The following is a 12,549-nucleotide window of genomic DNA, read 5'->3' on the forward strand; positions in this document are numbered from 1 at the left end:
AAAGTAGAATAGTTATTGGAGGGAGGAGGGTCTTAGAGAGTGGGTAAGACAGGTAAACTGGGTCTAGAAGTACAAACATCATACATAATGCAGAGCAGAATTAAAAGTTGCCAAGAATGCATCTAAAGTGATTATCTTTGAGATGTGATTGTATATTTTCTCTTTAGATGTTTCTGTGTATTAAAATTGTATGTAACTATTACTCTAATCGGAAGTATTTAATGTTTGCAGTCCTAAAAGTGACGATTATACAAAAAATTAATAGTATAAAAAATTAAAAGCACGTGTATTGTCTTAAAAGTAAGCTTCATGAGTTTTTACCTGCGATTAAGTTATTAGTGAAACAAATTTCATCATTTGACAATTTCAGGTTTTGGGCAATGTTCTACAAATAATGCTGTATACTTTAGGATATACTTTTTCTACTCTTATTTTAATATTGAACTGAACTTTGCATATTTTCACCTGTATACTGCCTGTCATAAATCATACGGTTCTTCCAACACGCCCCAAATTCATCTTAGAAACACAGAACGCCAGAGTAATGTGTACCATAGAGAAGATCTATTTCACAAGTAGAATATTCATGATTTTGGGTCATTGTTATGCCCACAATGTACCTTATGCTTAGTGTCGGTGACTGTAAAGCCAGCAGCATTAGTATCCAGAGTGTTACTCTGGACCAGCGTCATAGATTTATGTAAATGTCTTGCTCCCCTGGCACATCTGAGGTTAACAATCCCTGACCTAATCCAGCAACCTCTGTTTGCCCATCTGGATAATGACAACTCCCTTCCCCAACTCTACCTTTGCCAATTTGGATTAAATAATGTCAGTGACCTATAGTGCCTGCCAATAAATATAGAGAGAAGCAGTTTTTGGCTAAGTTTAGGCAGTGTAAACGGAGTCAGTAGCACCATGGTTGGGGCAGTCTTTGTACCAAAGTATCAGATAGATTCAGCAATCAATTTGAAGCAGAGACTTGATCTTGATATACAAAAATTACCATTAATTTATATGCCAGGAACCTCATTAGATGCGTTAAGTACATGGTCTCATGTAGTGCCCAGGTAGCCTCTGTGGCTGGTTTGTGTAACTAAGGTGTCCAAGAGCAACTTGTCCAGGTTTCCTTTTTTTTTTTTTAATACTTCCCCCACAGACATTCAAGGCTGAGCTACTACATCACATGTCATCGGGGATTACAGTCTAGCTTTGCAAATCATTTTTTCACTAGCCAGACCTTCCTATTTTAGAGGCAGTGTGTACCTGCAGCACTTAGCCAACATCTGCACTAACTTTGGGAGGGAGAGATGTGGAGGGATGTAGGGGAGACCCCAGAGAGAACCATTAGAAAATAAGGTGTTGATCTGTCAAGTGTTTGAGTACTGAAAGCTACAGCCACCTAGAAAAGCAGATGTTGCTATGCTAGTAATGCTGTTTGGATACAATGAGTTGGACATGGAAAATAATAATTGAGATTCTAAGGGAAGAGGATTTAGTATAATTTGGAAGGGGAAATCTCTCAAGTTTTATTTTTCCCACTGATATTTCACAGCTTGAAAGGATAAAACTCTCCAAGTCTTGAAAAAGACTCTTGGCTCTGACAGCCCTTTTAGGGAGGATTCAGAGTATCATGTAATTTTAATGGAATTTCTTTGATGTTGATCAGACTAATTTTCAATGTATTTTATCTTCTCAGAAGGAGTTTTGGAACACCTACACTAAAGCGCAACAAGGAGAGAGTAACAGAGGAAGTGACTGGTTTCAGTTTTACCTTACCTTCCCACTCATCTTTGGCCTCTTCATTATCCTCCTTGTCATTTTCCTAATCTGGAGATGCTTCCTGAGAAACAAGACTCGCAGACAAACGGTGACTGAAGGCCATATTCCTTTCCCTCAGCACCTTAATATCATCACTCAGCCGCCCCCACCAGATGAAGTATTTGACAGCAGTGGATTGTCGCCAGGCTTTCTGGAATATGTAGTCGGACGCTCAGATTCTGTCTCCACTCGCCTGTCTAACTGTGATCCCCCACCCACCTATGAGGAAGCCACTGGACAGGTGAGCCTGCACAGGAACGAAACAGAATCTCACTTAGACCCCCCGCCAGAGTATGAGGACATCATCAACTCCAGCTCAGCCACTGCCATTGCTATGGTGCCTGTGGTCACCACCATCAAATGAAGCTACATTTTTTTTTACTATAATCATTTTTAAATACTAATGAAAGAACTTTCTAGCACTTTACCACTACATAAATGTGCATTGACTCATTTTATTATTCTTACAGCATACCACTTCACATTTTCTGATTTGATTTTCATTTGTTTCCTATTATAAAAACATTCACGCTCATTTTTGCTAATGGAAATATGTGTAGAAAAACATACTAGTGGGGGTCTTCATGTGCCATGAGGAGCTATACATGTGTGTATATATGTATATGCATATATGTGCAAGTGTCTTACAAAATATTAACTTCTGTCTGAATCATGTGTGAAGAGAACATTACTCACCAAAATTGGGGAGAAGGGCACCAACAATTTGTAGACTAGACAGCCAGCAACATGCTGTTTGATTTTGAAAATAAGATGAACTTGGGATGTTTTCTAACTCTTACTGGCTTTTATTAACCTTTTTCCTTCACCTACCTTCGAAGGGAAAAAAATGTATGTAGTCGATCTCCATTTTAGAAACATCTCCGAGAGAAAAGGCACCTTAGCTTAGTGTGTGTGCCAAGACAACTGTTGGTCATTAGCGGCACCTGAGCTAGTTTTGGAGGGATCATGTTGACTGCCTCCCAATCCTCCCCCCCAAAAAAAAATTAAAATGTTTTGTGTGTTTGACGGTCTCATGCTCTTTGTATTAACAACTTAGTGGAGACGAATTCCTGGTAAGTGTCTCCTGAAGCAGATCTGTGTATCAATGGCAGGAAATAGATGTGAGCATGCCTTTGCTCACTGGGGACAATGACTTCTACAGTTTCATCGCCTGTTACTCTTGTCTGCTCCCTCGCCTACCACCACAAAATCTTCAAGTACCTAAGAGTTTAGTTAAAGTTCTAAAAATTACTTTCTTAATGTTTTCATATAACCTGACGTCTTTGCCTCAAGATGATTAAGAGGCAATTTTCCATTCCATGAAGAACTGCGATTTTTATATTGCTCCCTAGTTGGTGGAAGAAAACTGCAGTCTGTGTTGTGCCAGGGGCACAGTAAATCTGGTTTTAACTTCACAAAGCCCGCATTTTTGTTGCTCTTTCATTTTGTGTTTTCATCGGATTTTCCTTTAACTACAGGATTTTTACTTTTCCCTTGGAGCAGAGGGAACAGACTGTGAATGAACTGCCAACATAAACTGGCTCAGAAAGAAAAAAAGGGACTTATGTAGTATGAAGTCCCCTTATATAGGCACGAGTGGCAAATTCATTACTTCTGTTCAGGGCAACGTCTGCACCACGCCCAGGTCTCCTGTGTGTTGGATAAAATGTTTGCTGAGGTAGAAGTGATGCTGACTGTAGGTGTTAACACCCTCCGCCTCTGCCTAGTCTCTGCTGACCCTCCCTTCAATCCCACCCTCAGGGAAGGGAAGGCTGGCAGGGAGAACAGTAAACTAGAAATCAGGTGGATTCTAGATCTCTTTCTATAACGCATTTCCATTGTACTTCGGGAAGGACCATAGGCCACCCTCAAATTTCTCAACTCAAAAGTAGATCTTTGACCTGCCCTTTTCCATAGGCCCCCACCCCTCCCCCTGCCTCTGGGCTTAAAAAGGATCTCAGGAGATGGAATGTGTGAAACTAAGTTGTGAGCTGTGAAGGGCTATCTAGGGGTCCAGACATAGCAATGCTCTGACTGTGGTGAAGGGACAGCTTTCTGAGTCTGTTTCCCTAAAATGTATCAGTTTTCACATAGTAAGAAAAGGAGCAGACTCCAAGTGTGTGGGTGTTAGTTAAGCTCCTGACATTCCCTGGTCTGTATCACTGCTGTACCCACTTAAAGGCCACAGCCAGCTCAGCACAAACAGGATTAAGCAAATATCAAAAAGGAACTGAGACGTGTGTTAACAGATTTTGTAGCTTTCGCAGACTCAAAATGAAAAAATCTTGACCCTGATCTGATCTCAGCAGAAAAGAGTGTTGTTTTGAATTTGACCATAAGTATTTGGTGATCTCTGGCTTTTCAAGTTGAAAGTGGGGGGCCTCCTTGGTGGCACAAGGATTAAGACGCAACCTTTGAAGCTATCTTCAGTCTCTGCAGCACGAGTTTGATTCCTGGCCAGCCAGGGAGCTACCCACATGGCATGGCAGACCTCTCCTGACTTGCCCGCTGCTCCCCTCAGCAGTGTACTTTGGTCAATCTGCCCGTTCTGCTCCCCACTCTGTCTCTAGTGAATCCTCTCACCCCTCCCCCCACACCTCTGGCCTGTACCCCAGCTCTTGTATGCCTAAATAAATCTTTTGAAAAAGAAAATTGAAAGTGGGAGTATTTGATCCAGTGGTGGATATGTGTGTGTGTTGGTTTTGGGGGTTTAAGTGAAAAATAAGGCTCCTTTTGTGTAGCCTTATGTGGTCACTAACATCAGGCCTTAGACTAGACTAGACCAGCGGTTTTCAGAGTAGTCCCTGGGCCCCCTGAAGTCCTTGAGAAACTTTCAGGGGATCTGTGAGATAAATCATGTTTGTGTTATTAAGAAAATAGCCTTTTTCTTTTTCACGCTCTCAAAAATAGTTAAAAATATAAATGCCTGCTTCTCACAAATCTTTTTTTAGAAAATATGGATATTTTCTTTATAATGTTATTTGTGTTAGCATGTAATGGACATTTAAATTTTTAAATATTTTAAGCTTTTTCCGTTTTATTATTTAATATGGCAAATACTGATAGACAGAAAATGCATGAACAAAAAGCCCACTGGCATCCATATCCCAAATACATTCTCAGAGTGTAAAGGGTTCTGGAGGTGCAAAGGATAGAGAAAAGGGCAGGAACTTATGTTACTAGGTATCTACAACTTGGTTTTACATTTTAAGCACCTCATACTGGAGTTAGTACTGCCGCTTACAAACCAATTACTGTGTCAAAATGAGTGTCAAACCTTGAGGCAAAAGCCAAATGCTTAAACTGATCAGTGACTATGGGTTTTTTTTTTTTTTTTTTTTTTGGCTGTTGGTCAAAGAAGATAACCCTACACTTCTTAAGGATAAGTGGTATCAGTCAGAGGCACCCCCACAATGACAAGATAAATTCCATTCCCTTCAAGAAACAGTCTCTTAAATTAGTTTGGTTGGCTTGATTTGGTTTGGATTTTACATTTTTAAAAAGCCCATTTGCTATCCCATCTGACTTTATAAGCTGAGTTTCTTAACATGTGTTATAATTACAGGGGTGTGTCTGGAATAATATCAATATATATTTTTATGTGTTTGCCTTATCTGATTGATATTCACCTTTGATCATTTCTAATAAAGGCTTATTTTTGCAGCATATATGTAGTATCTTTCTTAAGCAATGACTAAACTGAATCAACCAGTTTGCATTTTAATGAAGAAATGGGTTCAAGGGCCTTCCAGTGGAATGTTTTCCAAACCCTCACAGGAAGTGCTTGAGTCTGGAACCTTAGAACTGTCACTTTCCGCCTCCCTACTTTGAATGTCACAATGAATCCTATCTGCTTAAAGTAAATTAAAGGATCTCTTTTTGTCCTATTAGTACCAATGCTGTGTTTCATTGTTATGATGACTTCAAGACTGATCTGATACCAGAACTGTGGAGGTGGCTTTAATTTGGTTCTGTGTAAATAGCATGTATTTTATTATGTCACATTTTAAAATTGTTTACATTAAATTATGGTATTTAACTGTTTTTATGTTTATACTAGGTAAGGTTTTTCTTATGTGTCTGTGGTTTTGGTATGCTAAATAAAGCTATTTTTAAACCCAAGAGATTCTTCTGCCATATGTTAGTTATATCATCAGTAGATGGTAAACATACTACATAAGCTCTGTTCATTGTGGTTTTGACAAGGTAGATACGTTTCTCTTATGAATTCAGGGAATGTTGCTCGACAAATTACCTGGTGAAACTCTGAAAGTGTTCTCAGCATAAAAAGGAACTTTCCATATGGCTTTTGAATTATGCACGCATGATAAAATGGGAATACTTGCTCCAAAGGGACAGATCGAGCTCCCTGCTGTAATGTCGTTTTTTTGTGAAGTCCCGAGGGTACCAAATACCAAGGAACTGGTTTTTTCCCCCTTAGCAGAACAGCTTCTATTTGACATTTGAGAAGATGAGAAAGAAAAGCACCAGGTGTAAACTGTTGTGACTGTTGTGACCACAGGGCATCTTCCTAAGCATAGCTACCTTGAAGACCAGAGGCTAATACAGCCTGTCGTTAACCAAACAAATGCAAAGTGCCTACCTTGTGTAAAGCACTAAGCAGGTTAGAAAGTGATGGTACCTATAGCCTTTGTCCCTGGGGATTCTGCAATCTGCTTAAGACTGGAATACCCTTCCAAAATTAGAAACTTGTCCTAATTTTGTGTAACGCAAGGGTCCACCTCCAGCTCACAGTGACTCTTTTGGCTTGAAATCCCTTGGTGTTTACCAACAGTCCTTTTTATCACGCAGTCCTGTATATCAGTTTGTTTTATGTTTTCAGCAATGGAAACTTTCAAAAAATTTTTCATAAAACTCAGAGATGAAGACTATCGTGGTGGACTACAGAAGGGAAAGCTTAGAACCTGACCATCTGTGACCTTCCTTGTCAGTCCTCCTTATTTCAGGTCAGAAGTCACCGTTCAAACACTAGAATTCTATAAACATGGTTGGAAAAGCACTGTAATTTATTGGGTCGTCAGAAAAGCCATGACTTACTTTTTCTCTGTTTTTCAAGCAAAAATGTGTCATGACTTCTGACAACCCGGTAATATCCACTGATGTCTAATTTATAGTTCCTCATCTTCATGCACACACAATCCACAGACTCTGCTCTACTAAAACTACATAGAGTTCAAATGTTCTTTTTGGTCCAGTGCCTAATTCACAAGGATGCTGCACTGGCCACCAGTATACACCATATAAAAATTTTGTTGGACGAGAGAACCACGGAAAGTTAATGCTTCTAATTCTTGGTTTACATTCTCTCCATCATCGCCACACTTTATGCAACATTTTCAATACTCAGTCCTTTTGCATCTGTGCAAAATGACATTTTTAATATATTCATAAACCACATCGAAAAGCACAGTGATGTCAGTGAAAGCAGCATGGAGTGGGAAGTTCTTCTACAAAAAAGCCTGTTCTTCTACAAAATCAGCAAATAAACTGGCAAAACCTCTCAGAATCAGCTTCATCAGAACTCTGGAAACTGAACTGATAGCAAACAAGCAAGAAAAAAGCTTGAACTTACCTGGGCCTTATCCCCTGCTTCCCTTTGCAGTGGCACCTTGCAGGACAACCACCCACACTTCAGGCATAGGTTTCTAGTATCAGAGTGCACAGAATGGACCTTATTCTCAAAGAACTGAGAGTTGTTCCTTAGTCCTGAATGTTGACTTCCTGAAATACCACCTCACAGGGCTTACCTTATTTCACCTTACTTAGAACTTTACAACTCTAGCTGGAGACAACTACTTGGAGGGTTTTTTTTTGTTTGTTTGTTTTTTCCAAAAACAAAGGTCAATGCATGAGCTGTCAGACTGAAATGCCTGGGACGTGAAGAGAAGCTTCCCATTGAAAAGCAACCATGTAGTCTTAGGAGTCTAGAAGTACAAGCCATATGCAGAATGGGGAGTGTGCTCAAAAAAAAAAAAAAAAAAAAAGAGAGAGAGAAGGCCCTATACCTCACCTTTGACCTTCAGGTTGTACAGAAGCAGGAAGTGAAGTTTATGGTAGAGTTACGTACTATCTGGGAGGGAGTGCGTGTGCGCACACACACACACTCACACACAAAGCACATCTACCAAAGCCAGGATCATTCTTTTGCAGGGACAGGAGGTTCTAGATGTTTAAGAAACACCCCTATCAAATCACTAACCAAACACTGTAACAAGACCAGTGGCCACACATGACTAAGAATATAAACTTTACAAAGCAAGTTTAAAATGCCACTAAACCAAGTACCAACGAGAAAAAAACAGCAAACAAACAAAAACCCTAAGGAGGGGGCAGAATCTAATTTCCAGGGTTGCCATATAACATTAATGCCTAGTCCCACCAACTTCTAGGTATAGTGCCCAGTCCCAAGCATCTGGGTAGCATGGCCAGAGCACCCAGGGAAAGGTGTAGCCCATCCTCCAAGCCTCACTTAGGCAAGGAAGCAGTCAGGTCCTATCCAGTTCTCAGTGGCACAGCCCCTTGACCTTAGAGTGCAAGCAGTGACCTTGCCCAATAGACCCTGATGGAAAGTTCCACCTGCCCGAGGACATGAAACACAAAAAACAAACTGAGCTGACTAGTAAAGAGCTGTTTGCCAAAGTAAACCTGTAGTGTCTGGAAGAGGAGACAATGTACTCACATGCACAGATGCCAAAGTAAGGAATCCATGATCCTAAAAAATCAGGTAAATATAATACCACCAAGGAAACTAATGCAGCTGCAATAATAAACCCTAAAGAACGCAGTTCTAGATGAAGGGGCTCAAGATGGCAGAGAAGATCCTGATCTTCCCTCCTCTCCACAGACACAAGAAACCTGCACTCCACAGGAGCACTGCCTTTGAGAGAGAAGGAGGACTGGCGAACCAGCTTCCACATGGAAAAGGAACAGAAACCACGGAAAAGGGCAGGAAAGGCTGAGACACAGCTGCATCAGGAACGCCACTAGGCACCGTGACCCAGGATTGGAAGGCCATAAGTGACACAGAGACTCTAGGAAATGTAGGTATTCCTTCCCACATCCAGTGTGCAAGCATGTAGGAACGGCACCAGAGGAGAGCACCCACATTCAGGTGTAGACAACAGAGGGCTCTCCTCTGCAGCGGAGTCTGGGGAGCAGAGATCCTGGGCTGAGCACAAAGGCAGCGGACTGATGGGCCTAAAGAATCTACACTTGTGTGTCGAACCTCACCTGGAGTAATGGGAAGGGGGAGTTTCTCTGAGTGGAGGCGATGCTGGGTGCTGTCTTAGGGGCTCTCTTATTTTTCTGTGTGGTGCTGGGGCAGGCAGATGCCACAGTGATTAAAATCAATAGGAAAGCCAGGGTCAAGGAGCAAAACACCTCACCCCTTTGCCACAGGCAGTGGTTGTTATGGTTTCCAGATAGTTCCTGTGAATACTAGAGCCACACTCACCCCCAGGAACTGCCTGCAGCCTGTGCTCATAGCCCTGGGTTCCGGCAGCTGGAGCTTGTGCCTCTGAGGATAATTGTGGAACCAGCTGGGAGCAGACTAAAGTCAGGGCTCCCTCCCGGGGCTGTAGCCCCAAGAAAGGCTAGCACAGGAGACACTTTTCTACAGGCAGTTCACAGGACTCCTGTGAGACACCTACCCAGGCCCCACCTGAAGTTCCACTGACTTCTAGGCAAACTTAGCCACTACTGGGGCTGCATTCACTCACAGTAACTGCCTGCAGCCAGAGCCCACTGCCTTACAACCATTCAGCTCTTGCCTGTGCCTCTGGGGAAAAACTGCTTGCAGAACCTGTTATCAGAGCTCGGCTGAAGCTGAGCTGTCAGTTCCAGGCCTGGGACTACAGAGAAAGCTCTACCTGTGGAAAGTGCCTTGAGCTGGCCTTGGTTGCACATCCCTTCCTCAGTTCCAGCAGCTCAAGGCCCCTGGGAGGCTTATGCCCACAGCAATCTATAGTAGCAACATCCTTGCCTCCCACCACCCTCCTTCCCAACCAACAGGCTGGTTTCTCAGGCCACCCAACCACAATGACTTGTGAGCTCCAGTCATACTGGTTAGAGGCTTCTATATACCAAAATAAAGCTCAGCATGCTGGGCCAATGCCCTAGACCTCCATTCTGCAACATTCAACATAAGGCCATTACATCAAGGCTGAGAAATAAAGATCTTTAGCCTAAGTTACAGAAATACAGATAATGAAACAAAATGAGGAGACAGGAATGTACCCCAAATGATTGTTCAAGACTAACCCCCAGGAAAAATCCTAATGCAATAAGAATTAAGTAAACTATGTGAAGATTTTAAAGCAACAGTCTTAATGATGCTTACAGAAATTAGGAGAGGAATGGATGAAAAATGAGAACGACAACAAAACCAGAAAATAATAAGGTTCAAAAGAGACAGAGCTAAAGAATGTAATAACTGCACTAAACAATACAATAGAGGTGTTCATCAGTAGACTAGATGAAGCAGCAAAGAGAATCAGTAACCTGGAAGATAGGGTGATGGAATTTATGCCAGGCATGCAAGCAGAGTTCAATGTATGCAAAACAGACCAGCGAAAATTAGAAAAGATTTGAGTGCTGGGTTGCGAGGCTGCCCACAGCTTCTGCAGTGCCAGTTCGATCCCCAGTCACCGGCGAGGGTCCCACAAAAAAAAAGAAAAAAAGAAAGAAATGAAGATAACTGCAGTAATTTATGGGATAACACCAAGAGGTACAACATCCGCATTTGTAGAGGATAGAGAAAGAAAAGAGACAAAAATCTTATTTGAAGAAAAATACCTGAGGACTTCCCTAAACTGTGGAAGGAAAGAGACATCCAGGTAAAAGAAGCTCAAAGATTTCCAATCAAACCCAAACAGAGACACATGGTGACACCCTAAATTAAATATTAAAAAATGCAGCGAGAAATGTCTCAAATTAAACTAAACTTACACCAAAAGGAACTAGAAAAAGAGCAAATGAATTAGAAGTCAGTGGAAGGAAGGAAATAATAAAAACCAGAACAGAAATAAACAAAATAGAAATCAAAGAAACAATACAAAAGATCAATGAAACCAACAGTAGGATGTTTAAAACCAAACAAAATAGACACTTTTAGTTAGGCTCACTTAGAAAACAGAACATTAATAAAAATCAGAAATAAAGATTACAACAGGTTCTATAGAAATGCAAAAGATCAGAAGAGACTGCTATAAACATCTACATGCCAAGAAGACAAGCAACACGAAATGGAAAAATTCTTAGAAGCATACAACTTTACAGAATTAAATCAGGAAGAAATAGAAAACCTGAACAAAGAGATCACAAGCAAGGAAATTAAAACATTAATAAATGTCTTCTAAAAAAAACAAAAGACCAGGACAAAGAGGGTGAACTAGTAAGTTCTATCAAAACTTCATAGATCTTATCTACCCACCTTTGTCAAGCTTTTCCAAAAAAAAAAAAAAAAAAGATAAGAATGCAGCCAAACAAATTTGATAAGGCCAACTTTACCAGATACCAAAAGTAGGCAAAAACAAAGAAACTACAGGTATCTAGGATGAACACAGATGCAAAAGTTCTCAACATAAACTAATCAAACTGAATTCAACAACACATTAAAAGAATCGTACATCATGACCAAGTGGAATTTATACCAGGGATGCAAGAACAGTTCAATGTCTGCAAATAAATTGATAGGATGCACCCCATCAACAAAAGGATTAAAATCACATGATCCTATCAACCTATTCAGGGAAAGCATTTGACAAAATTCAAAGACCTATTATGATGAAAACTCTAAATAAAATGGGAACAAAAGGAAAATACTTCTACATAATAAAGGCCATACATGAAAAATCCAGAAATAAACCCACACTTATACGACAGGGAATCTAGAGTAGTCAGTTAAATAAGCAAAGTCTCTTCAAACAATGATGTTGAGAAAGCTGAAAAACCACATGCAAAAGAATTAAACTAGACTATCTCACATCATACACACATATTAACTCAAAAGGGATTATTAAAGACTTGGCTATAAGATCTGAAACCAAAAAAAAAAAAAAAACATGGAAAAAATTAACAAGTGCAAAACACTCCAGAACACTGACTTCAGGGATGCCTTTAGAGACTTGACTCCAACAGCAATGGAAATAAATGCAAAAATAAACAAACGAGACTACAATAAACTAAAAGGCTTCTCTGTACAGTGAATAAACTTTGTGAAAGGAAAAGACACCCTATTAAAAGGGAGAAAATATTTTCACATCAGACATCTGACAAGGAATATTATCCAATATCTACAAAGAATTCATACAACTCAACAGAAAGAAAACAAATCCCAATCCAAAAATTATATATATACATACACATATATGTACGCGTATGTACATACACACACATACAGAAGAATTACTCTTTTCCAAAGACATATGGCCTAATCCCTATGGAAAAGAGTATGGAGGTGTCTCAAATATTAAAAATGGACCTACCCTATGACCCAGCAATCCCACTCCTAATATCTACCCAAGAATGCAAAAACACTCATTTTAAGGGAGACATGCCTTCCTATGTTCATTGCAGCACTATTTACAGTAGCTCAATTATGGAAACATCTATCCAAGGATAGATGAAGGGGTTAAGATGATGTGGCACATATACACAATGGAATACTACTCAGCTATTAAAAAAAAAATATTGGCATTTGCAACAACA

The 12,549-nt window shown here is 40.4% G+C and overlaps 1 protein-coding gene across 1 annotated transcript in view; it reads left to right on the forward strand.

Moving 5' to 3' along the window:
- The window catches only part of PRRG1 (proline rich and Gla domain 1), a gene marked incomplete at both ends in the record, with an annotated part of 99,771 nt that extends 97,586 nt beyond the window's left edge, over positions 1-2,185 (forward strand). Inside the window, one exon of the mRNA XM_084258893.1 lies at positions 1,700-2,185. Within this exon, the coding sequence (XP_084115019.1) occupies positions 1,700-2,185 (486 nt within the window). The remainder of the gene's footprint in view (positions 1-1,699) is intronic.
- Positions 2,186-12,549: the final 10,364 nt, after the last annotated feature.

The sequence above is a fragment of the Talpa europaea genome, assembly GCF_964194135.1.
Source record: "Talpa europaea genome assembly, chromosome: X".
Taxonomy (NCBI): domain Eukaryota; kingdom Metazoa; phylum Chordata; class Mammalia; order Eulipotyphla; family Talpidae; genus Talpa; species Talpa europaea.